Source organism: Nomascus leucogenys, chromosome 12 (genome assembly GCF_006542625.1).
Source record: "Nomascus leucogenys isolate Asia chromosome 12, Asia_NLE_v1, whole genome shotgun sequence".
Classification (NCBI taxonomy): domain Eukaryota; kingdom Metazoa; phylum Chordata; class Mammalia; order Primates; family Hylobatidae; genus Nomascus; species Nomascus leucogenys.
Window position 1 is genome coordinate 9,987,269 of NC_044392.1, and position 24,137 is coordinate 10,011,405.

The 24,137-nt window shown below is 51.7% G+C and overlaps 2 protein-coding genes and 1 long non-coding RNA gene across 22 annotated transcripts in view; 1 reads left to right on the forward strand and 2 right to left on the reverse strand.

The window, feature by feature from the left end:
- Positions 1-1,631: 1,631 nt before the first annotated feature.
- Positions 1,632-24,137, forward strand: part of LOC105740626 — a 29,094-nt gene continuing 6,588 nt past the window's right edge. Inside the window, exons 1-2 of the long non-coding RNA XR_001116697.2 lie at positions 1,632-5,514; positions 15,351-15,530. This is a non-coding gene — a long non-coding RNA (uncharacterized LOC105740626). The remainder of the gene's footprint in view (positions 5,515-15,350; positions 15,531-24,137) is intronic.
- On the reverse strand, positions 2,727-8,530 carry SLFNL1 (schlafen like 1). Of its 2 annotated transcripts, XM_012511413.2 has the most exons (6): positions 8,410-8,530; positions 7,658-7,729; positions 7,020-7,572; positions 4,754-5,098; positions 4,356-4,499; positions 2,727-3,346 (listed from the first exon to the last, which is right to left on the reverse strand). In XM_012511413.2, the coding sequence occupies exons 3-6, from the start codon at positions 7,452-7,454 to the stop codon at positions 3,236-3,238; spliced, it is 1,035 nt and encodes a 344-aa protein (XP_012366867.2). In that variant the 5' UTR covers positions 7,455-7,572; positions 7,658-7,729; positions 8,410-8,530; the 3' UTR covers positions 2,727-3,235. The 2 variants fall into 2 exon arrangements, with proteins under 2 accessions (XP_012366867.2, XP_030679459.1); XM_030823599.1 differs by lacking the exons at positions 7,658-7,729; positions 8,410-8,530 and adding an exon at positions 5,921-5,926 and having other exon boundaries at positions 3,224-3,346; positions 4,754-5,269; positions 7,020-7,454.
- The window catches only part of SCMH1 (Scm polycomb group protein homolog 1), a 207,393-nt gene continuing 197,274 nt past the window's right edge, over positions 14,019-24,137 (reverse strand). For 11 of the 19 annotated variants that reach the window (XM_030823593.1, XM_030823585.1, XM_030823589.1 and 8 more), the window contains 3 exons: positions 20,777-20,842; positions 15,402-15,544; positions 14,019-15,137 (listed from right to left, as the gene is read on the reverse strand). In XM_030823593.1, the coding sequence (XP_030679453.1) occupies positions 15,012-15,137; positions 15,402-15,544; positions 20,777-20,842 (335 nt within the window). In that variant the 3' untranslated portion in view covers positions 14,019-15,011. Of the gene's footprint in view, positions 15,138-15,401; positions 15,545-20,776; positions 20,843-24,137 lie in introns of those variants that run through there. The other 8 variants (XM_030823588.1, XM_030823582.1, XM_030823586.1 and 5 more) reach the window with 2 other exon arrangements.

Sequence of the window (24,137 nt, forward strand, 5' to 3'; positions counted from 1 at the left end):
AGGGGAGGGATAAGCATGGTTTAGGAAGATGGTCCTTTCCTCTGCCAGGCCCTGGACGTGGGTACCCCATATACACAGCCAGTGAGCAGTGGGCCAGACTGTCTTCACCAGCAGAACTGCTTGTTATGGTACTTTGAACGTGGCTGATTGAGCATAATTCTAACCTCTTCTCCCACCTGGTGGTACCAGGAGATTGTCTTCATTTTAAATTTTATTTATTTATTTATTTATTTATTTTTTTGAGTCAGGGTCTCACTCTGTTGCCCAGGCTGGAGTGCAGTGGCACAAGCACGGCTTGCTGCAGACCTCCTGGGCTCAGCCTTCCAAGTAGCTGGGACTACGGGTTCACATCACCACGCCCAGCTAATTAAAATTTTTTTTTTTTTTATATAGAGAGACAGGGTCTCGCTGTGTTGGCCAGGCTGGTCTTGAACGCCTGGCCTCAGGCGATCCTCCCACAGTGCAGGGATTATAGGCATGAGCCATTGCACCTGGTCAATAGTCTTTTTTTTTTTGAGACGGAGTCTCATACTGTTGCCTGGGCTGGAGTGCAGTGGCATGATCTTGGCTCACTGCCACCTCCACCTCCCAGGTTCAAGTGATTCTACTTGCCTCAGCTTCTCAAGTAGCTGGGATTACAGGTGCCTGCCACCACGCCCGTCTAATTTTTTTGTATTTTTAGTAGAGATGGGGTTTCACTGTGTTGGCCAGGCTGGTCGTGATCTGCTCATCTCGGCCTCCCAAAGTGCTGGGATTACAGGCTTTGTAAACGTGAGCCACCGCGTCTGGCCCATTTTTTTTTCAAACATTCCCCAAACTGAGGGTCTGACACGCCCATTGTTGACATCATGGCTCCCCACAATGGCTGGGTGTGTGGGTGGCATGAAAAAGCCTCCCAGTAATTAAGTTCCTGCCCCTACGTTTAAGATCACTTTGGCTGATCAGTTGTCAAGTGCTGGCCACATATGTAAGGTTTCTGAAAAAAGAGATCCCAGATGGCTCTCCAGGGCTTGCAAAGCCCAAGCAGCCCCGCCACGCTGGCTGTGGCAGACAGGATAGGGCTGAAGCTGGATTTACAGGAGGGCAACCTGTGCCCAGTGTTTACTGACCCGTCCCCGGAGGCTTCCCCCTCGTGGGGAGGAAAGCTGGTCACATTCCTCGTTCCTTTCTTAATGTGACCTAACAATAGGCACAGCTATGTGTAACTTCCCTTCAGTGACTTCCTTCAGTCCAGGGGATCTGGGCAGTTCTTAGCAGTCTGGAGCAGCTGGGCTGAAGCCTGACTTCACCCTTCCTTTGTAGAAATCTGCTGTTTTCCCCCCAAAAACATTTCCGAGGATTGTGGTGCCTGGACTAGCATTTAGCATGGTACCTGGACCATGGAAGGTGCTCAGAAATGCCACTCCTCCTTCTTGAGTAACACATTTGTATAGTTTTCAAACAGTCTTGGTGACCTTGGGGCAGCTCGGGGTGAGCAGCAGGAGTTTGGTAACCTGCCACCATATAGGTGTCCATGATCACAGTGGTCCCTAGAACCAGCATGAATGGCAGCCAAGGCAGGAGTTGTGTGCTCTTTGCTAAGTGGGAAAACCAGGTCTCAGAGCAGTTGTGATCGCCCAGGAGATGTCACCTGGCTGGTGAGTGGAGGGCTGGGGGTTCCAAAGTTCTCATCTGTGTCTGCTCTGGATGTGGCCAGGGGATTCAAGTTTTAGGGGATCAACTGAAGTGTGTTCTATGGAACACCAGTCTTGTGAAATGCCCTGTTCAACAAGGTTTGGTGATTTTCTGGTGGCTCAGACCCCAAATTTAGGAGTATCCTTAATTGTCTCACCAGCAGGTATTTATTGGGTGTCTACCGTATGCCAGCCATACCCAAACCCCTGTCCCCCAGAGCAGGTATTCAGTGGGGGAAACACCAAATATAAGCTACAGAGTGTGGCAGTTCATAGATGGAGACCAAGGATGGAAGTGAGCAGGGGAGTGGCAGTGCTGGGAGGTGGTGTCTTTAAAATAGGGTGGGTGGAAAATTAAGCATGGACTTTAAGGTGGAGAGGAAAGGAAATAGGCCGCTTTCTAGCACAGAGGCCCCGAGGCAGGAGTGCACATTGAAACAAGTTGGTGGGTGTGGCTGAAGTGGCTTGCACAAGGGGCGGAAGACATTGAGGTTGGCTGGGCTAGGTGGTGGAGAACCATGTAGGCCATCAAGTTTGGGCTTTGCTCTTGAAGAATTTGGAGGGCTATGGGCGCAGGTGCGGCATGAGTGTGATCAGACTCTGGCTTTACAGCCTCTGGCTCGGCTGGTGGAGACAGCAGGAGAAACGGCCAGAGGCAGGAAGCAGCTGGAGGAGTCTGGTTTTTTTTGTTTGTTTCAAGCTAATGGTCTTACTGGACCAGAGGGGTCTTGGAAAGGAACTGAGACCCTTAGTGTGAGGTGCTGCTCTGTGCCACAGCTGGCGTAGACACAGGGCACTGGCTCGATGGTGACAAAATGCCCCTGGCCATTGTCACTGTCTTATAGATGAAGAAACTGAAGCACAGAGGTATAGCACTTTGCCCCACGGCCCCTGGTCTTTAAGACAGAGCTGGACTGGAGTCTGAGGGGCTGGGCTCCCTGCCCTTGCAGGTCTGTCCTCTGCCTCCTGGACAGAGGTGGGCTAGGCCTGGGACTCATGACCCTGCAGCATCTGACCGGCTGACCCAGTGTCCTAGAAAGAACCATTCTTGTCCCAGGTGCATGTAATTTATTAATGGCGCTTTGACAGTCACAAGTTCAGCAAGTCAGGGGTGGGGGCTGCAGGGTGGCCTCTTGCCCTGAGAACCACAGTCACCAAGTATGCCTCGCCATCTGTGAGGGGCTTTCCTGAGATGACAGATTCCTTTCTGGCACTGTCTAGCCAACTGGAGTCACAGCCCTCAGCCTGGGCCAAATGAGCATTTTAGGGAGAAGGACAATCCCTTATAGCTCAGCCCTAGGGGAGCTCTGGGCAGGGTTTTACACATTCTTTTTGAAAGTGAAGTCGTTTGGGGACAGGGCCGAGAGCAATTTCTTGGCTACACAGACGGGTCTGTCAGGGTTGAAGCCACATGGGCGCCTGCTCATGTGCCATGTTGAGGGAGCCCCTGTCCGCCTCTCAACGGCCCACATGGGCTTTACTGGTCGGCCTTAGGCTCAACCAGGAAATCCCTGGGTCTCGGGTGGAGAGCGCCGTGCCGTCCTGCCTGCTCCCCAGCGCCCTCACAGGACACAGCAGGTGCAGGACACAGGCCCGTGCTGCTGCAGCTGCTCCTTCTCCATCGTCAGCGCCTTCACCCTCTCTTCCAGCTTGCCCAGCTCCACCAGCCACCTCTGAGGGGACGTGGGAAAAGCATGTGGCCAAGCCCGCCTGGTTTTGGGCCTGTCCATCCTCCACCTGGGGCCGAACTGAGGGAGGAAGGCAAGCCTGGGAGCCTGGGAGCTTTCTCAGCTAGGGGAAAAGTCAGGCCCCTCGGCCTGCTGCCACCTTCAACCATGTCAGCCTGTGGGAAGCTGCCGGCTGCCAACCATGGAAGGGAGCCTCCTCCATGCTGGGCAGGCCATGTCCCTCCTCACTGTTGGTCCCTTGTCCTCCATTCTCCCTCGTTTCCCTCTTGAAAAAGCTCTTCCTTGGGACTGTGTCCTGCCCGCTCTGCCGCTTTAGGGCCTCCCCTAAAATGCAGTGTATAGTCCTTGGGGTTTTCTGGTGACATCTCAACATTCCAATCTCCCTGCTCCCTCACTCAAGATCGAGTGCGTTAACTGCCCAAGTAGAGGGTGAGGGGTTTCAGGCATCCCTGAAAGGGGGATACTGCATAGATTTTTTTTTTTTTTTTGAGACGGAGTCTCGCTCTGTCGCCCAGGCTGGAGTGCAGTGGCACGATCTCGGTTCACTGCAACCTCTGCCTCCCAGATTCAATTGATTCTCCTGCCTCAGCCTCTCCAGTATTTGGAACTACAGGCGCCTGCCACCATGCCCGGCTAATTTTTGTATTTTTAGTACAGACGAGGGTTCATCATATTGGCCAGGCTGGTCTCAAACTCCTGACCTTGTGATCTGTTCACCTCGTCCTCCCAAAGTGCTGGGATTACAGGCGTGAGCCACCGCGCCCGGCCACTGCATAGATTTTTAAAAGGAGAGGGCTTGGGCTTCTTCCTTCCCACCAGCCACCTACCCGTGGAGTATGGGATGTGGTGTGATTTTATTCCAACCCCTTGGGTTAAACGGGGTGATGCAGGGCCCAGGGAACCATGGTGGCTTGCCCTGGGCTGCTCAGTGGGTGGCTGAAGGGGCCTGGGGTCAGCTCCGCCCCACCCCACCCACTGGCCTCAGCTTCCATACCTGCCTGCACCACTCCTGGATGGCGCTGGCGGACAGCGGGCCCTGGATGCTCCCGTCGCGCCGCAGAAACACCTCCCCCTGGTCTGTCTGGTAGAGTTGCGGCTGGCTCTGGGCCTTGGGGGTGTGCACGGTCAGGCGGATCACCTTGGTAGGGGCAACAGCAGCTCTGGAGGCGCCCCTCATGGTCGGCAGCCCCCATCCTGCCAGGCCGCTCAGCATTGCTCGCTGATTCCTTAGGGCAGGCCAGCAGGGCTGGCACAGGGGCCATCCCCAGCCTCTTCTCCTGTGGCCCCGAGTCCCGTCCCTGCCCCAGCACTGCCTGGCAGGAGCGCAGGCCATCGTCTTATTGAGTGATGACAGATGACAGGCCCAGAGGCCCTCCTGTCCTGCAGGCTCACCTTGAGGGGGCCACTCGTCTCCGAGGTACTGATCACAGGGATGAAGGTGAGAGTGTAGGCATCGGGAAAGATCTGAGGCTTGAAGCCCTGCAGGATGGAGTCCACCAGCAGGCGTGCGCGGTCCTCGTCACGGTGGCTGCAGTGGATGCCCTGCACCAGGCCGCTGTCCCCTACTCCCACGAGCAGGCTGCCGCCCTCGCTGTTGAGGAAGGCGCACACGTAGCGCCGCACGTGGTGCTTGAAGGCCAGGCTGAGGTACTCGCCGCTACCCCGCTTGAACTCCATATTGCGGGTCTCGCTGCCCAGGAAGGCACCCTGGAAGAGCTTGTCCTTGCCCACGATCTCCTGGTGCACAATGGCACTGTCGGAGCACACGCCACTGGGCCGGCCCTGGCAGCTCTGCAGCTGCCGGGCTTGGGGCCTATCAGGCAGCGTGTGTGTAGGCCAGGTGGGCAGCGGAACACCAGAGCCTGGGCTGGGGCCGGGCCTCAGGCCACTGTCCTCTTCCTCCTCCTCCTAGGGTGGGAGTCAAGAATGAGTGTATGGGTCCAGCCAGCAAATGGGAGCCCTGACCTTGAGAAGGACTGCAAGAACCCCCAGTCAGGCCCCTGCTGCAGCCTGACTCTTACGGGCATCCTGATGCCCCTCACCAGGCTGAGGGGCCCAGTTCTGCCCACCCTCCTGTAGCCGAGGCAGGAAACCCTGCTGGATCGAGGGTTCCAGTCAGCACTCCTTTCCCTGCCAAGCTGGGCCCTTCCCAGGTGAGCTGTGGGATGCCTGGTGGCGAAGAAGAGATTTCTGCTTCCCAGGGCTGGGTGCTGGGACACGTGTGGGCCCATTTTTTCTTACTTGGGTTGCAGACAGGCCCCTGAGGCCCAGAACCAGATCATTGCAGCAGGTATCTCAGCACCCTGTGACACAGCTGCAGGACCCTGAATGGAGAGGGACTCCCAGGTACCCCACCCACTTCCTGATCTCAAACCTTTGCCCACTACTTTCTGGGCTATTGACAAGTCCGCCCTAATCCCCACTTTCTTCTGCGCCTCCTGAATCACCTTTCATGGTTTGGGCCCTGCTCGAGGGCTCCGTGTGAGCCTCCTCGGGGCTACTTCCTAGTCTGGGCCTCCCCAGCCAGCCCCTCCCTGACCTCCCTGCTTCCAGGCTCACCCTTTCCTGTCAACCCTCTTTAGTGATGCTAACTTCAAGGCAGATGGTTACTGCTCACAATCCTTCCATGAGCGTGGGTTGGGGTGAGGAGACCAGGGCACCTCCCTACCAGCCCTGCAGCTCCCCAGATAAGATGAATTTATCAGTCTTGGAAACAGGATAAACTTCATACAAGTGTGAAATGGAGTTGAAATGTAAGCCACAGAGCCTTTTAGTTCTGCAACAGTTTAAACACCATCATTTTCACACCAAAAGAAAAAGAAACCAAAATCACCTGTCTCATGGAGTGACCTATCTTAATGTCCCATGTCCCACCCAATAAAGCCAGCGGTTCAGCCTTGCCTTGGATGATAGCCTTGGTGACCTGGCCCCTATCCTACCTCTGGCCCAACGTCCTTCCTTAGCACCCCCTGCAGCCTTTAGTGGAAGCTCCAGGGACACCAAATGGTTTGCCCTTCTGCAGACACGACACTCCCTCTAAGCCCCCAGGTTCCTCTGCATATTCTGTGTCCCTTGCCTGGAATGTCCTCCCCCTGTCCAACTCCCTAAGTGCCAGCCTGGATTTCACTTCCCCTGTGAATCTGTCCCCAGAGAGCAGGGCAAACCTTCCTGTGTCCTCTCACAGCTCTGAGCGCAGCCACCTTGCAGCTCTGTGGGTGGCTGTCTGGCTCTGGCCACAGATGCAGGGCTCCTTGGGGGCCTGGCTGGGCCTCTCATCCCTGTCTTACTCCTGGCACAGAGGGGGTGTTCATGTTTGTAAATTGAACAAATGAGTTGGGCCAAGGAGAAAATCAGGGCCCCTGTGTCTTCTAGGGTCTCCCAGGCCCAGAGGCTGGAATGTAAAAGGACCCAAGGAGGAGGTCCCCTCATGGCCTTTCTTCACGCGAGCATCGGGCTTGAGGCAAACTCTGTTTTTCCCAGAGAAAGCTGGCAGTACCAGCCGCAAGCCATGGTCATTTGAGTAGCAGCCCCCAAGTTTGCAGATTTGTCCCTGCTTCCCCAGAGACACCCCTCTGTCCCCACTCCGCAGGCCACTCCCACCCAGAGTCTCTCCCTTGGGGTGAGGCTTTGGAGCTTGCTTGGGAAAAGTCCCACTTACCTCTCTGTGGCTGAAGGGCCCTTGGGCCTCACTCAATAGCAGCTCCTTCCCACGGGCTGCCAGCTCCTTGAGGATTAGGTGCTCCTCCAGGGCCGTCTGCAGGCGCCAGGGGAGGGAGGCCAGGGTGTCCCTGCGGGCAGTCACCTGCACCAGTGCATAGGCCTTCCGCGGCCGCCTCACCACTTCAATGTGCTCCCGCGCCACCGGCATCTCCAGCCGCTCCAGGGTGTCTCGCAGCAGGCAGGCAAGCACTGGCACTGAGAACTGGGGGTTCAGATGGCCCACATAGAGAGTGTGCGCCGAGGGAGCCTCCTCGAGGTCAGAGTGCTCTGTCAGGGACTGCTCTGCGGGTAGCTCCGGCAGGGACTCCTCACCCCAGGACTCCATGAAGGGCTCTGACACCTGTGTTTGCACTGATCTCTTCATGGCGGTCATGGGAAGGCTCTCCCTGGGAAGGGGTTCCAGGGTTCCTCACTGCTGGCTGCTTCTCCCAGGGTCTGCGTTCTCAGTGTGGCTTAAGGGCTCCCAGAGGACTCCGGGAGTGTCCCGGCTCCTGGGAGGCACACAGATTGGCAGAGGCTGGGCAGGGCCAGTTAGAGGGAGGGCAGGGGGCAAGCAGGAAAGGGCCTGCCACCCACCTGAGGCCTAGGATGAGGAAGCAGAGTCAGGTGGACTGAGCAAGACACAGGGCCTGTGGGAAGACAGGGGATCTGCCCAGAGTGGCAGAAGGGACCAGAACTCAGGTCTCTGAGCGCCACCGTTTCAGTGGCCCCAGGGGTCCTGTCTTCCCTCCCCAACCCACAGGCTGGAGGCCTCCTAGGTACCCTCAGGGTTTCCTGCCTACCAGAAGGTCACTCCTGCCTCCAGGCAACAGAGAAAACCTTTGAACAGGGCCACCTGGAGAAGAGGCCTTAACCCAGGACTCTGAGGACTGGCTGGTGGCCCCATTGCAGCTTCTCTGCCTGCTCTAAAACCCAATGTGAGGCCATCGGGGGCTCTGAAACTAGGCAGCGCTGGGGCAGAGGCTTTTAGAGCAGAAGATCTCAAGCTTTTTGGCACACTGATGAAAACTATGGCCTCTCAGAAAAATGGCCTTTGCATATAAACATATAACCTAAGGGGGCTCCTAGACCCTAAGAACTAGTCTAGACTGAGTCCTCCATTTTTGGTCCAGAGAGCAGAGGTCAACAGGGGCAGAACAAGGGTTAGAGTTCCCCCCGCCCCGAGTCCAGGGAGCCTCTGTCCTGAGCTGTGCACATATGCGCACACACCAGCCCCTCTACTGCTCCTCACACACCCAGCCTGCATCTTCTCAGATGGAGTCCTTGAGGCAGTTGGCCTGGGGGCATTCAGGTCAAACAGGAAGAGGAGGAGAGGAGAGGCCTATGACCTTCATGTCCTGGTGGCTCCCGCGGGAGCATGGGAGGTGCCTGCCCTGAGCTCCCATAGCCCCCCGACCCCTGGCAGGTAGCTCTCAGGGCACTTGGAGGCTTAGCACAGGGACGGGGAGAACCAGGGTTAATGGAAGTGGGCGGGGCCTGCACAGCTACCTCTGTGATCTCATGAGGTTCAACAGTGCCTTCTTGGCCAGCCACAGGCAGGCCGGGTGTGGGAAATCAAACAGGAAAACTCCTCAGCTCCCTGTGGGCCCCACTACACACTAGAAGCAGACCCAGCGGCCCACCCACAATGCAGCTTGGCTGTGGGACTCCCTTCCCCTGACAGCTTCCAGAATTTGAGAGCTGAAGACACTTCCCCACTCTGTGATGTCTCTCCAGGTCCTAGTTCCCATGCAGGTCACCTGTTGCCACCCCTTTCAGCGCTGCTGCCTAAAACCTACACCTCCCTCTTTAGTCACCAATCCCAGGCTCTACTGAGTACTGACAGGGTCCAGCTGCTCCCAAGATGGAGCAGGAGGCACATGGTGGGCTCCAGGGCTCCCCCTGATGCCAGGCCCTTCTCTGTGCTGGAGACAGAGGCTGCTGTCCAGAAGAGCCCTGAAAAAGAAGTCAGGCATAGCTATCTCTTTGGAAAGATGAGGTTGTTACCTGCTGTTTGAGAAACAAAGACATGGACACGCAGTCTTTATCAGCACAGGACTGACCAGTGCTCATCATTCTGCAGAAGGCTGGCAGCACTTGCCCACACTGCTTCTGGAAGCCCCGATTGGGGGCAGTAAGGATGGTGCCACAGTTAGATGCTTCAAGTAAGGAAGCTGTTTGACAGCGTTGAGAAGCTGCCTTCCTTGAAAGCAGCCTTTCTGAAGATGTTACCAAATGTTTGTTTCCTAGGGGGTGAGGCAGTAGTTTGGGTAGAGCACTCAAGAAAAGAGGCTATGGTGTGCGGGGAAGAGAGGGGTGCAGGCCTCAACTGGTGGCAGTGCGAGGCTCTGGGGGCAGTGCGTTCGGTGCCCTCTCCTTGCCCGCCTGGGCAACAGCCAGGTTGGGCTCGGCTCTGTGTCCACAACTCTTAGGGTTAGAGAATGACGGCTCCAAGCTCCCCCTGCCTCACCCCCCTCCCTCAAGCCTTTCTTGCCTGTCATCCATGAGGTGCCCTCACAGCAACTGAGGCTATAGCTGTTTTGAGATGGCCAACTCAAGTCGTGTTGAACTGTGCAGAAATAGCTGTCCGGGAGAAGCACCTTGACAGACGAAACACCTGGACATGACCAGAGGCGTTCTCCCTACTTACCTAGAGGCCTTGCTATTGAGTGGCTGTTCTGCATGAAATTTCCCAAATTGACTTGAGTGCGGCAGCTTTCCCCACTCTTCCTGGCAGTCTCTTTAAGCCACTGCATCACGTATTTCTCTGGCGCCTTTAACAGCCTTCTGTGAGCTGAATATCAGTTCTATTTCTTTTTGGAGATGGGGGTAAAAACTGTCTTTCATGGTAAGCACTAAGTACATTTATGAACCATCTTTTAAATACATAAATATAACAAGGTTATTTCTGGCGTCTCTGGCTCTCTAGTATTAGGTAATAGTATTAGAAAGTATAGGTGCTCTGCAGGCAGCTTGGAGTGATGGGTTCCAAGTAGGGGGATAAGCAGCCCCGTTAACCCTCTTGCTGGATGTCTGTGACCTCACTGACAAACCTCATCTTGAACTGAAGGAAAAAACCCTAGAATTTAAGCCTCTTTATGAATGTGAGGTGGGGCCCACAGATGAGGGGCAGAGAGCTGAGCCGCTGTGGATGGCCTCTTTTCATGTTATCTGGACAGTGTCCACTGGGTGGCCCACATGGCCACAATCCCTGAACCCACAGCAGGGATGCCATCCCCTCTTCCCCACAGCTCCCACTTCACAATCTGTGCTGTTTGCCCAGGAAGGCCAGTCAAGGGGCAGAGGGATAGGGAAGAGGAATGAGCCCAGCCAGGTGCAGGAGAGAACAAGGATGATCAAGAAGAGCGAACTCTGGGGAGGAGAGTTACAAACACAACTTTCCAGGTCCTGGGACCCACATCACTCCAGCCTCCCTCGGTCTCAAGCCCTCCCCTAGTATGCTGCCTCCAGCCTGTAGATCCCCACCTGGCTTCTGACGGCCCAGCCCCAGTTACTGCAGAGTATCTCTGACTTGAGTGGCTCCAGCCTAGTATCTGTGCTCTGGGTACTGTGGGCTGCCAGCCTCTGTGAGCACCTGCAGTGGCTTTGGCACTGTAGGCACAGAGCCACAGTTCTGATGCTCGGCTGTGACAGCCTCTCGGCTGGAGGCTGGAAGCTGTGGCGCTGCCCTGACGGAATGTGGTGGCAAGACCACGTCCAGTGACTCAGGGTACTTAGGTAAAGAGGCTGCAAAAAGCTGAGGGCTGCTGAGGGAAGAAGTGTTGGGACCCTCTTATGGTTTCCCACACTTTTTGTTTTGGTGGTAAAGAAGGAGGGGTGATTCACCTTCAGGCTCTTCCCAACGAGGGAGTGTGGCACCAGTGTGAGGGCAGGAAGAGTGTCCATTTGGCCCACCATTGCTACAACTCAGGGATTGATCTTAGGGAGTCCCATAAGACCCCCACAAAGAGTGTCTGGACAATGCAATCCACGGCCAGCAGGCAGGGAGGAGCCACGGCTGGGGAGGGCAGAGTGTTCCAGAAAAATGCCCCACCCTCCCGTCGATTCGGCCTTAGGTGGGGCCTAGATCTCTGTTACCTCCCAAAGTGTTTGGTGTTTCCCTCCTGAGCTCAGCACAAAGTCAGTGTCATCTCCCTGTCCCAGCACTGAGGGTGAGCACATGAAGCTGCTGCCATGAGACCTCTGTCACCTGTGCCTTTCCACCTGGTGGGCTACTGGACTGCAGGGGTTCACGGAATGGCCTCTCCAACACTGCAGCATGTGTGCACTGGGTCTGAGGCCAGTTCGAGCGCTTTTAATGATTCTGGGTCACTATTAGAAGGCTTTTGGCTTTTGAAACAATTTCCAAAGTTGAGGGTTTTTTTTTTCTTCTTAAACATTTAATTTTGACCCCAGAGGTTATGGCAGCGTGAATAATCCTCTCCCTTCCTGCAGAACTTGACATTTGGTTACCTTTCTAGTTCTTTTTGTCTGGAAACCAGATAAAAGTATGTTAGCTGTTTCAGTGCAACATTACTTACGGTAGACATGATTCCTACTTGTAACTTATCTGCACTTGGAGTTTTCTGTGTGAACTATAAACACTTGTTAAAAAAGCCATAAGGTTGGGCTTCCTATGGGGAATGACTCAATTGGGTATGTGGCTTATGGGGTCCCTGAAAGCTATGCCTATTGAGTTGTTCAAAGAGATATGAGCTCTTTTGGGGAATGATGCCTCTAAGCCACAGTGAACCAACCCCCTTCTCCCTGATGTGTCTCATTCCCTTGTACCTGAGCTGTCACCTGGGCAACCAAGGAGGTAACTCCTGATGACTGGAGGCTCTGTGAGGACTGCCCTCCTCCCCTGAAGAGAGCTGCTTCCTGCTGCCCTGCAGCCAGGCCATTTCCTGTCTGACAGCCTTCAAAGTTAATGACATGCCCAGTGTAGCCTGCAGGGGTCTTAAGTCTGAATGGTGGCTGGATCTGAGACAAAGGCCCACGGGAGGGAGTTGCAGGCAGTAGGACATGTACCCCTTAACAGCTATGGAATTAACCTCTCTCAGCACCTGTAAGATAGGGAAATGGTAGTTACACTATAGGACTGCTGTGAGGTTTCAATGGGATAGCGTACAAAAACAGCTCAGCACAATGAGTTCTCGCAACAATGCTCAGTAGGAAGTTACATACTCTTGGCGAAAAGAGGGTAAGGTGGGGTGGGTGCCCAGCTTTGCAGCATGTCTGGCCTGCCTACATATGCCAGTGTCACCTTTAGTCCCTGTGTCTTGAGGGTCACATCTAGAAGTTTGTTGTTAGGGTTCGGCAAGGTGCTCACTGGGAATACCCTGAATGAACAGCACAGTCTGCCAGATCCCAGTGTTGGCCGGGCGCGGTGGCTCAGGCCTGTAATCCCAGCACTTTGTGAGGCCAAGGCAGGCGGATCACTTGAGGTCAGGAGTTCGAGACCAGCCTGGCCAACATGGTGAAACTCTACTAAAACTACAAAAAATTAGCCAGGCGTGGCGGTGTGTGCCTGGAGTCACAGCTACTTAGGAGGCTGAGGCATGAGAATCGCTTGAACTCGGGAGGTGGAGGTTGCAGGGAGCCAAGATCGTGCCACTGCACTCCAGCCTGGGCGACAGAGACACTGTCCAAAAAAAAAAAAAAAAAAAAAAAAATCCCACTGTCAAGGAGTTGGTAGAAAATGAGGGCCTCAACTTGTTTGGCAGCCTTGACCCTGATTGTTTCACAGTGACCATGGTTAGAACCTCACAGTGGCCAAGTAGAAAATATATTGTAAGTAAGTTATGATATTGGAACTTGTCACTGGTGAAAGCTGGAAGGGCCTTCACAAGTCTCCTCATGCAAATACCCCATAGCCAGATGGGCCCAAAGAAAGGAAATGATCCACCCAAGGCTTCCTGGCACATAGGTGGGCTGGCTAGAACCCAGCTTTGCAGTCAAATGCCTACTTTGGCACTTCCTGCCTGTGTGACCTGAGCTTAAGTTTCCTTATCCATAAAATGGGTTTGTTGTGAAGACTAAGTGAGATAGTTCTAATTCATGTAAGCAGCTCGTGTGGCAAACAGTGATATAAAAGTGTTGGTGGTTGTTATTATCAAGTTATACTGCACTGACCTGCTGCCCCCCTATGCCTTCTCTTCCTCCTGCAAACCCTATACTCCAATTATAAACACAACGTGTGGCCCTGGAGTTGTGTGCCTGGCTCCTGGTCAGCACAAGGGGTACAGTGCAGGCCTGACCTGGCTGGGCTGGCCTGCATCTTCCCCCACCCTGTATGGGTGAGGATATGCCCAGCCACTGAGGCTCCTAGGAGTTGCTGACCTAAGATTGCTCCCTCCTGCTCTGGCTTTGCATAGCTGCTGTGCTTACTACTGTCTAGCTGCACCAGAGCGAAGCCCTTTGAGGGTGGAGACTGGATTCACATACTGACTTTCCAAGGGGCCTATGTGATGCTGGGGCTCCGGTGGGCATTTGGAAGACCACCTGTTCTTTAGGGACTGCTGGAATTAGAAGGACGCTTAGGAATTATTTTTTCCAAGCTCTCCATTTTATTTATTTGAGACAGGGTCTCAAATTGTCACCTAGGCTGGAGTACAGTGGTGCAAACATGGCTCACTGCAGCCTCGATCTAGGCTCAAGCCATCCCCTCACCTCGGCTCCCCAAGCAGCTGGGACTACAGGTGTGTGCCACCATGGCAGGCTAATTTCTGTATTTTTTTTGTAGAGCTAGGGTTTCACCATGTTGCCTAGGCTGGTCTCAAACTCCTGAGCTCAAGAGATCCTCCCACCTTGGCCTCCCAAAGTGCTGGGATTACAGGCATAAGCCAGCGCGCTCGGCCTCGTTTTATGTATGAGAAAACTAAGACCAAGAGAAGGGGAATGACTGGTCCAATGAATGCATAGTGATTTGGCTGTTAACTGATTAAAAAGACACTGCTATCTATATTGGTTTTTATTTATAAACAGATTGACATAAAATAAGTCCAGATGGCAGCGTGAGTAGCTGTGCTGCTGACTTGCTTACAAGGAAGCATATGGACAGCAGAGTGGGTGGAACCGACTCCAGGCTGGAAAACCTGCCCTCCCATCCCCCTCAGCGCCTTCTTGGCCTTCTGGCCTGATCTTCTTCGATAGCGGTTCTGGCCAGGGCAAGGAGCTGTGGTGGGGGCAGTATGGGCCAGGGACTCCCTTCCCACAGATGAGGCCTAGGGCTGCAAAAGGGCCCCGTGAAGAGAGGAGAAGGTGACAGGGATCCTTCTCTTCCCCATATGGAGTGATGTGGTCAAGGCTTTATGGGTCTCTCCACCTCAAAGAGAAAATGCCCTAGGGTAGTGTCCTCTGAAGAGGGGCCACGCCCATCTGGAGAGGGCCTCTCTGGGACCAAGGCAGGGCAGTCTCCCTCCGCCTGAAACCCAGTGTCTATTGTGGGAGGAATATTTAACTACAGGGTTTGCCGAAGTGCCAGAAACAATAAATTAACAGTAACATCTTTTTGTAAAAAAGGTAGAGGTTTGCACCATGAGTTTGGATTCAGGGGAATCTGGTGAGAAGGTAGGAGCTGTGGGGTGATGGGGTGCCACAGCAAGACCAGGACAGAGTTGGTCTTTTCCTCCATCACTTGGAAGGCATTCAGCCTAAACTCCTGGTGAGAGGCCAGCCAGGCTTGAGAAATAAATAGAGGGACCTTAGAGCCCCGGCAGAGCTGAGGGAAGGGCAGCACCAGCCCTGGACCCCCACTCTTCCTTCTCAGTCCTTCATGGAAGGACTTATCATGGCAGCTGTGGCTAGGAGTGGTGGCTCCACACAGCCTCTTGGAGTCCTGAGGTGGCCCGGAACCCCACTGAGGTGCCTGGGGTGGGCTGATGCCCCCCATGCCTAGAAGAATGCCCCCACCTGCTGCCACTTGGTTGTCTAGGCTGCCTCTCCTGGTTCAGAACTTGCCCTGCTTCAGCCGGTCAATGTGGTAGGAGAGCTTGAGCGCAGGCCCCAGCTTCAGGCCCATGTACTTCATCATCATGTCACTGCGCAGCAGCAGCAGGGCCTTGCCATCGATCTCCTGGGGGGTGGGGAGGTGGGCAGAAGTGGAGGAGAGGCGCCATCAGAGTCCTGGTTGGTCTGACCACCTCAGGTTCTGATTATAGGCCATCCTGGGAAGTACCCACCACATGGAGTCCAGTTCACCTGCTGTGACGCTGAAGCCTACTTGTTCTCCTCAACCTTTGTCTCTAAGCATCCCTCCTCCCCAAACATCTCCTACTGTCCCCGCCAGGTGAGGCTCTCCACACATGTTCCTACTGAGAGGTCAGGCAGGGGCACCTACGTGTTTGCGAAAGAGGTCAGCGTGGGGTCCAAGCTGAGGATCAGCTTCCCGGACAAACTGCATCACGTCCTCGACTGTCCATGAGGAGGGGTCCCGGCCACTCAGTCGAGAGGCATCCCGGCTCTCCAGGTATCGGTCCGACCCTGCAGGACAGGAGGGCACCTACCATAAAGGGCGGGGACTGGTTTGTAAATCCCCACCACTCTCCTTGGCACATCTCAGTGGCCTTCTAGGTGACGCCCACAGTAGTGCTAGACCATGAGCCGAGGAACTGGAGATAGCTGGGGGAGGGAAGCATTTCCTCACAAAGGGAAAGCCAGATCTTTGTTTTTTAAGGGTAGGTCTGATTTTTGGAAATGGCCAGAAGAAATTTTGCATTGAGGTTATGATTCAGCCCAAACCTGAGACAGTGGTACCAACATGGTAAGGGGACTATTTGGGTGCCTGGGGGGCCTGGTGAGTGGGACTGTTTTTGCCTTGGCTCTGTGGGACCATTTCTAGAGAGATTGGTAGCCTGGTAAGATTAGAGACAAATCCTTGGCACGTGGGCAAAAAATACCCTGGATTCTTTTCCAAGGCCTGGAGAATAGGTGACCTCATTACAGCCTGATACACTAAGGCAGAAGCTGGTTTTTTGGTTTCTTTGAGATGGAGTCTCGCTCTGTCACCCAGGGGCTGGAGTGCAGTGGCGCCATCTCAGCTCACTGCAACTTCTGCCTCCCAGGTTCAAGCAATTGTCCTGCCTCAGCCTCCTGAGTAGCTGGGATTACAGGCATGCAGTAATTTTTGTATTATTAGTAGAGACGGGGTTTCACCATGTTGGCCTGGCTGGTCTTGAATTCCTGACCTCAAGTGATCTGCCCGCCTCGGCCTCCCAAAGTGCTGGGGTTACAGGCGTGAACCACTGTGCCCAGCCACAAAAGTTTTTGCTTTGGCTGCCAGGAATCTCAATGTTAATTTAGTGTTTTGCTTGGAGCTTTCATCTCAATTTTGACTCAGATATAATGCCTCCTGTTTCCCCTGTGGGATCTGGGATCTCTGTATTTTGACCATCATCTGTCAGAGATCTTTTACATGTTTTATTCTCTCTGCTTGGAATCTGTCCCCTTCTCTCCCTTCAATTTTTAATTTTCTTTGGGCAAACTGCAACTTAGCTAAGCAGGTCTTGGCTTCAGGGATCAGTTCCTTTATGAAACTTTTCTGGTCTAATACTGAAATAAATGGTCTCACAAAGGATTTAGTATATTCTTGGTTACAGATCATTCTGTACCCATTTTCCCCCATCACACTACGCTAGTAATCTCTATTCTCCATGAAGCAGTAAAGGAACCTTTAAAAATCAATAATTAGACTGGGCATCATGGCTCATGCCTATAATCCCAGCCCTTTGGGATGCTGACGTGGGAGGATTGCTTGAGCCCAGGAGTTCAAGACCAGCTTGGGCAACAAAGCAAGAACCCCATCTCTACAAAAAATTTTTAAAAATTAGCTGGTATGGTGGCACATGCTTGCAGTCCTAGCTACTCAGAAGGCTGAGGCAGGAGATCATTTGATCCCAGGAGTTCCAGGCTGCAGTGAGCTGTGACCGTGCCATTGCAGTCCAGCCTGGGTGACAGAGTGAGACCCTGTCTCAAAAAAAAACAAAAACAAAAACAAAAACAAAAAGAGCAGTAATTGAACCATGTCAACCCCTTCTAAAAACTCAATGCAGTGGCCTCCCTTTGCACATGAAATGAAATCTGAACTCCTTCCTGTGCTTGCCAGCGTCTATGAGGTACTCCATCAGCTGAGCCTTCCTACCTTTAGCCTCATTTCACTCTGCAACCCCTGCCCGCAACTTACCCCTTACTCGCCGTGCTTCAAACACACTAGCCTTCTTTCTGCTTCTTGAATAAGTCAAGCATTTATCCTCTGACATGCAATTTCCTCTGTCTGGAATGTTCTTTTCCCAAATCTTTTCATGCCTGACTCCTTCTCAGCATTTGGTTCTTACCTCAAATACTGATTCCACAGAGAGGCCTTCCCTGATCTCCTATTCCCCACACAGTTCTTTACAATCCAATTACCCTAGTTGCCCCCCGCCCTCCCCACAGTACATAACGTTACCTAAAATAATTTCATGGACTCATTTATTTTATGTTTCTTATCTGTCTCCTCCCTATACAATATAAGCTCTCTCTTGTTCCTTGCTATGTTGCTGACACATAAAAGAGTGCCTGGTCTGCCACAGTAGATGTTCGAACACATCTGTTTGATCACAGATAATAGTTACTTGTACATTTTTCTTTCTCTCCAACCAGACTATGTCTCTATTGAGGCACGGTCCTTGCCTTGCTCATGTCTGTATCTACAGCATCCAGAGGTGCCTTGTTGCAAACTACCAAGTGGCAGAGCTAACACACACCTGTACACTGAGTGCAGTGGCTCACACTGTAATCCCAGCACTTTGGGTGGCCAAGGCAGGAGGATCGCTTGAGGCCAGGAGTTTGAGACCAGCCTGGGCAACATTGTGAGACCCTGTCTCTACAAAACAAGTAAAAAAATCAGCTGGGTGTGGTGGTATGCACCAATAGTCCCAGCTACTCAGGAAGCTGAGGTGTGAGGATGGCTTTAGTCTGGGAATTCAAGGTTAACAGTGAGCTATGATCATACCACTGCACTCCAGCCTGGGTGACAGAGTAAGACCCTGTCTCAAAAACAAACAAACAATAAACAAACAACCCCCCCCCCCCACCACACACACACACCTGTTAAAGTAGAAGGGCCTAATATTTAACTCTCTCCTGCAAAGGCTAAGAATCTCCTCCCATTTGCCTTGATTCTGGGTCCCGGGCCTAAAAAGTCAAAGTACACTTTGTCTGGCCTGGCCTAGCCCAGCCCCTTTTGGAGCAGAGATTCTAGCGTATTGTCTTTTCAAGCTTATAGTTGGGCGCTGGGGAGAGGTGTGCTTGAGCCAGCAGGGGCTGCTTAGAGTCACAGAAATCCCAGTGGCTTTTTGGAGGTGTTAATAGATGGAAAGTTGGAGGGGGCTCTGTGAGCCAGTCACTTCTCCCTGTCTTAAAAGTCTACTGTGATGCTAAGAGAGAAACCAAGTGCAGAGAGGCTCTGGAGAACAGAGAGAAGATATGGGGAGAGAGTGTATATGCAAGAATGTGTTCTTCTTGGATCATCTTAGATAATTCCTCTAACCAGAGGCTAGATATATATACATATATAGATATTATACACACATATATATGATAGTATATATAAATACACACATGCTACTGACTGAATATGTATCCCCTCAACATTCCCATGTTGAAATCCTACCCCTCCGCACCCACATGGTAATATATATTAGGAGGTAGGACCTCTGGGCAGAGCCCTCATGAATGAGATTAGTACTCTCATCAAACAGGCTGCAGAGAGCTCCCTTGCCCCTTTGGCTGTGCGAGGTTACAGTGAGAAAATGGCTGTCTGAACCAGGAAGTGGGTCCTCATCAGACACCAAATCTGCTGGTGCCTTGATCTTGGACTTCCCAGTCTCCAGGACTGTGAGAAATAAATTATTGTTTATAAGCCACAAGTTCATGGTACTTTGTTAGAGCAGCCCAAATGGACTAAGACGACCCACATATTTAATACTACTACATATTTATATGCTTGTCTGTCAGCCTACTCCCATTAGAATATAAACTCCATGAGGGCAGGTGGTAGGAAGTTGCTAATTTATTTGGTGATTAGGAGAGACGTCTCCAAAATGATGAAATCTGAGCAAAGACCTTGAGGCAGAAGAGCAAATAGCACATGTAGGATTTAGCAGGAAGGCCAATGTGTCAGAACAAAGCAAATGAGGGAGAAAGTGGTATGAAAAAACACTGAGAGGCATGGATTTGTGTGTTGAGGAAGAGGAGGGAAGTGGCAGTGAAGATAACAGAGGACCCTGTACACCATGGAAAACCACTGGCTTTTCTGAGTGAAATAGGTAGGTTTTGAGCACAGGAATTACATGAACCAACTTGCAATAAGAAGGATCACTCTTATTGTCTATGTTGGTAACAGACTTCAGGGGGACATGGAGAGACCAATTAAGAAGGAGGCTATTGGCCAGGCATGGTGGATCATGCCTGTAATCGTGGCACTTTGGGAGGCTGAGGTGGGCAGATCACGAGGTCAGGAGTTCGAGGCCAGCCTGGCCAACATGGTGAAACCCCGTCTCTACTAAAAATACAAAAAATTAGCAGGGCATAGTGGCAGGCACCTGTAATCCCAGCTACTCGGGAGGCTGAGGCAGGAGAATTGCTTGAACCCAAGAGGCGGAGGTTGCAGTGAGCCGAGATCGTGCCACTGCACTCCAGCCTGGGCGACAGAGTGAGACTGTCTCAAAAAAAAAAAAAAAAAAAAAAAGAAAGAGGCTATTAGGCCAGGCACAGTGGCTCATGCCTATAATCCCAGCACTCTGGGAGGCTGAGGCAGGCAGACTGCTTGAGCCCAGGAGTTTGAGACCAGCCTGGGTAACATGGCGAAACTCTGTCTCTGCAAAAAATTAGCTGGGTGTGGTGGTGTATGCCTGCAGTCCCAACTACTTGAAAGGTAGCTTGAGAGGAAGATCGCTTGAGCCCAGGAGGTTGAGGTTGCAATGAGCCATGATTGAGCCACTGTACTCCAGCCTGGGTGACATAGTGAGAGACACTGTAAAAAAAAAAAAAAAAAAAAAAAAAAAGGAGGCCATTATGATAAGCCAGGCAAGAGACCACTGTGGCATGAACTACCAGGGTGGCAGTGGTAAAAAGTGACCTGATATATGAACAAAATTCTATAAAGAACCCCCACCATTGTCAACTCATTTGACCTTTAAAATAGCCCTTGAAGGAGGCGTCATCACCATCTTTAGTTCAGAGGGGAAAGAGAGAGGAAGTGACTTGCCCTGTCTTTTCCTATTCCCTCTGCAGACAGCCTATGGCAAAGCTCTCCCCATCGCCCCTCAATGTGTACGGCTGGCACTTACTCTTCAAGGAGGGCTTGTTGTCTCAGTCTGAGCCTGACTAAGGCAGGTGAGGCACATCCACAAGAGGCCAACCAGGATGCCTAATCATCCTGGTTAATGCAGTAAGAGAGGAAACAGACTCAACATCCAAATTCTTTAAGACAAATAATTCTAGGGCCAGCCAAATGAAATCTTTTCATAGCCTTATGAAGACCATTGGGCTGTAAAGAGATTTATACAATGACCTGGCAGACAGACTCATGGTGGGTTTCCATGGAAGGGTGGAGATGCCTAGGGAACAACAGTACCATCTGAGGCCAGTGCCAGGAGGGCAGCCTATCACAAAGTACTCTTCTCAGAAACAGGGCCTTGGGGAAGATAGAAATAACAGTAACTCCCCTCATACCTGGGGAACGATTTAGTTTCCAAAATGATTCCATATCCCTTCTTTCATTTGATCCTTTTAACACTCCTGTGGAAAGACCAGGTTGGTGTCACCATCTCCAGTTTGCACATGAGGAACATTCTGCATATGAGGAAGACCTGAGAGGTGAGATGACTGACTCAAGTCTCAAGGCAAGGGAGCCGAGGCTAGAATCAGCGCTCAGCTCTGCCTCTACTTGAGAGCCCTTTAGATTCCATTTTGCTGCCCTGCTGGGGTTAGGGTGGGGGGAGGGGCACCACAGGCTTCTTCCCATGATTCAGCCTTCCTGAAAGCTCGCTCTCCGCTGAGGTGACTTTTTTTCTTTTCTTTTCTTTTTTTTTTGAGACGGAGTCTCACTCTGTCCCCCAGGCTGGAGTGCTGTGGCGCGATCTCGGCTCACTGCAAGCCCCGCCTCCCGGGTTCACGCCATTCTCCTGCCTCAGCCTCCCGAGTAGCTGGGACTACAGGCGCCCGCTACCACGCCCGGCTAATTTTTTGTATTTTCAGTAGAGACGAGGTTTCACCATGTTGGCCAGGATGGTCTCGATCTTTTGACCTAGTGATCCACCCTCCTCGGCCTCCCAAAGTGCTGGGATTACAGGCATAAGCCACCGTGCCCGGCCGAGGTGACTTTTTTTCATTGCAGGCTCTGCTAATGGAGTCTTCCTATACTTTCACACCTCACTCACGCGTCCCTGGGCTGGAGGAGGCTGGAATCAGGGTGTGGAAGTGACATTCTCCTGGCTCCCCACTGCTGCTTCTAGACCATCCTCCTATGAAAGCTCAGGTTCTTCAGAGGCCAAACATGTACCCAACCATCGGCTCTTCCTTGTCACTGTTACTCATAGATATCTGGGTTTCTACTCCTTGGTAAATGAAGACTTTTTGTTACTTAGCTCACTACCCACTGTTCCACCCCAACTCCTGCTCTAATCCTTGGAGGCAATCCAGCTACCATGCCTCCAGTGACTCTCACCTCCATTCTACTCCAAATACCTACTGCCAACACCACTGTCTGGTTCTTGCAATCCCTTGGAATAAATCCACTTGAGAATTTTAAGCATCCCATTCTCTGACCCCAACCTTCCATCTTTTCAGCTCTCTTGGGACTTATGTCCACTATAACCATCATATCACAAAGTTCTTTGGCATGTCAAACTTTCCATTTTCCCTATCCTAATTTAGCCTTGCATCCTTCCCACCCTGACTGCCTTCCCAGATCTAGTGGTCGATGACTTAAACTGCTCTTCCTGATTCCTGATTTCTTTACATACTCTCCCCCTTCCTCCCAGCTCTTGCTCTACTAGCTCAGCAAAAAAGCCCTTAATTCTCAAGCTGTCTTTTCTCATCCCATACCTACTAGGTTGCTAAGAATCACAGAAGAAAACCATAGCTTTTGCAAACTGGCCAACTAGTCTCCAAGCATAGTTGGGTGCTGAGGTTTCCTGCAAATCATCCCCTTTTCTTTGGTCCATTTTTCCCCATCTTCTTTAAGACTAGTCCAGTCTATCAGCGCTCCTAACCCCTTCCCTGACCAGGCCTTTCTCTATTCACTGATGGACACACTCAATCTTCCCTCCTCTCTTAGAGAAAGTGTGCCTCCTTTTGGCTTAAGACTGATGCCTCTGCCTATGCCCTTGATCCCACCACTCCTGAAGCCTTACTTTCTCCTCTTTCCTGTATTCTTAATTGCTGCGTTTTGGGAGGTGCAAGCTGTCTGCTGACATATGTGCTTGAAGGGCTCCGATTCTGAAAGATCTTCTTTGACTTAGAGTCCTACTCATCACCAGCCTTTTTTTTCTCATCAAAGTCCCCAGCGCAATCTGCCTTCAACCCTCTGCCACAGCACCAAGGCTGCTTTCGATAAGATCCACCAATTACCCACTAATGGTGGAATCCAGTAGATGTTTCTCAGTCCCTTTTTTGCCAGAACTTTGTTATGCTGTGCTCTCCTTCCGATACTCTCTGTAGTCCTGGCCACCACAATATCAAATTCTTCTCACTTCGAATTTTCTAAATTTTCCCTCACTTTGAATATTCCTTTTTCTCCTTGGTGGGCTCGCCTTCCTGTTCTCACCTCCTAAGCTTTGTTGGTTCCCAGGACTTCATCTTTGGTTAACTGTTATTTTCATTCACTACATAGTTCTGAGAAGTGAGTATCATTCACCCTAAAATTTCAACTGCTATTTATACACTGGTGACTCCTAAATATTTAACTTCAGCCCAGCACTCTTCCCTGAGGATTGGATCTGCATAGCCACTGCCTGTTAGATGTCATCTATATGACCATGGGCTCCCCCACCTTCCTTCTCTTCTATGGTGGGTTCCCTCTCTCAGTGGATGGCACCACCATCTATCTGGCCACCACATCTAGAAACCTGGGAGACAGTCCTCACTCCGTTCTTCCTCACATCTGATTAAATCCTCAAATCTGATTAAATTTACCTTGTGAACAGTTTTCAAATCCACTCTCTCTTCTCCAAACCTTCTGTCTCTGCTCTAACCCAGGCCTTTGTCACTTCAGATCTGGCCCACTCGAGTAACCTCCTAACTTGTTTAGGTTTCTCCAGTTTTGTCCCTCCTCAAATCCATGCTCAACACAATAGTCAATAATCTATTCAAAACAAAAACCTGTCTTGCCTCTAATTAAACGCCCATTTAAGGTCTTCTATGATATATGCCTTGACCTTTCCAGGCTTTTCTCTTTGAGTCTCAGTATTACATTTTATGGTTGAGCAATTCCAAATTGCATGCAGTTCCTGGTATAATCAGTGCTATTTCTTATTCTTTTGCCCTTATTCATGTTGCCCCTCTTCCTGGAAAGCTCTCCCTCCGCTACCAGCCCTGATATGGCCATTTATACAGTTTCAAGCAAGGCATCACTCCCTTAAGAAAGTGTCCCTTGAACACTAAGCTTGGGTTAGGTATTCCTTCTTGTAATTTTCATATTACCCAAAGCATATGTCTGTTACTGCACTCAAGACATTGTTTAATAATTATCTGTTTAAGTGTCTCTCTCCCCATAATACCTTGAAGATAAAAAGTGACTGATTTTTGCTTCCCCATGCCAAACACAGATGGAGTTCAAATAAATAGTTAATGGATGAATGAATGAATGAATGAATCCTTCCCTGTCCCTTTTGGGTCTAAGTCTTTGGCTCTTAGTTTCTGTTATACTCAAGCCAATCCTGGAGCTCCAATTACCTCCCAGGTGCAAGGCCAGGCACAAGAGTAAGTCCAGCCCCTAGTCCCACCACCAGGCAGAGGGCAACAGAGCTAGGTCCTCTCTGGCCTCCCAGAGCTCAGGAAGGAAGTGAAGGAAAGAGTGAGGGAGGGAAGGAGG

Bases quoted from the DNA above. Each gene is read 5' to 3' on its own strand.
- SLFNL1 (XM_030823599.1), bottom strand. From the start codon at position 7,454: ATGACCGCCATGAAGAGATCAGTGCAAACACAGGTGTCAGAGCCCTTC. The intron at 4,500-4,753 runs GTGAGCCTGCAG...GCCCCTACCAAG, and splicing joins AGACGAGTGGCCCCCTCAAG to GTGATCCGCCTGACCGTGCA. The intron at 3,347-4,355 runs GTATGGAAGCTG...ACGTCCCCTCAG, and splicing joins TCCAGGAGTGGTGCAGGCAG to AGGTGGCTGGTGGAGCTGGG.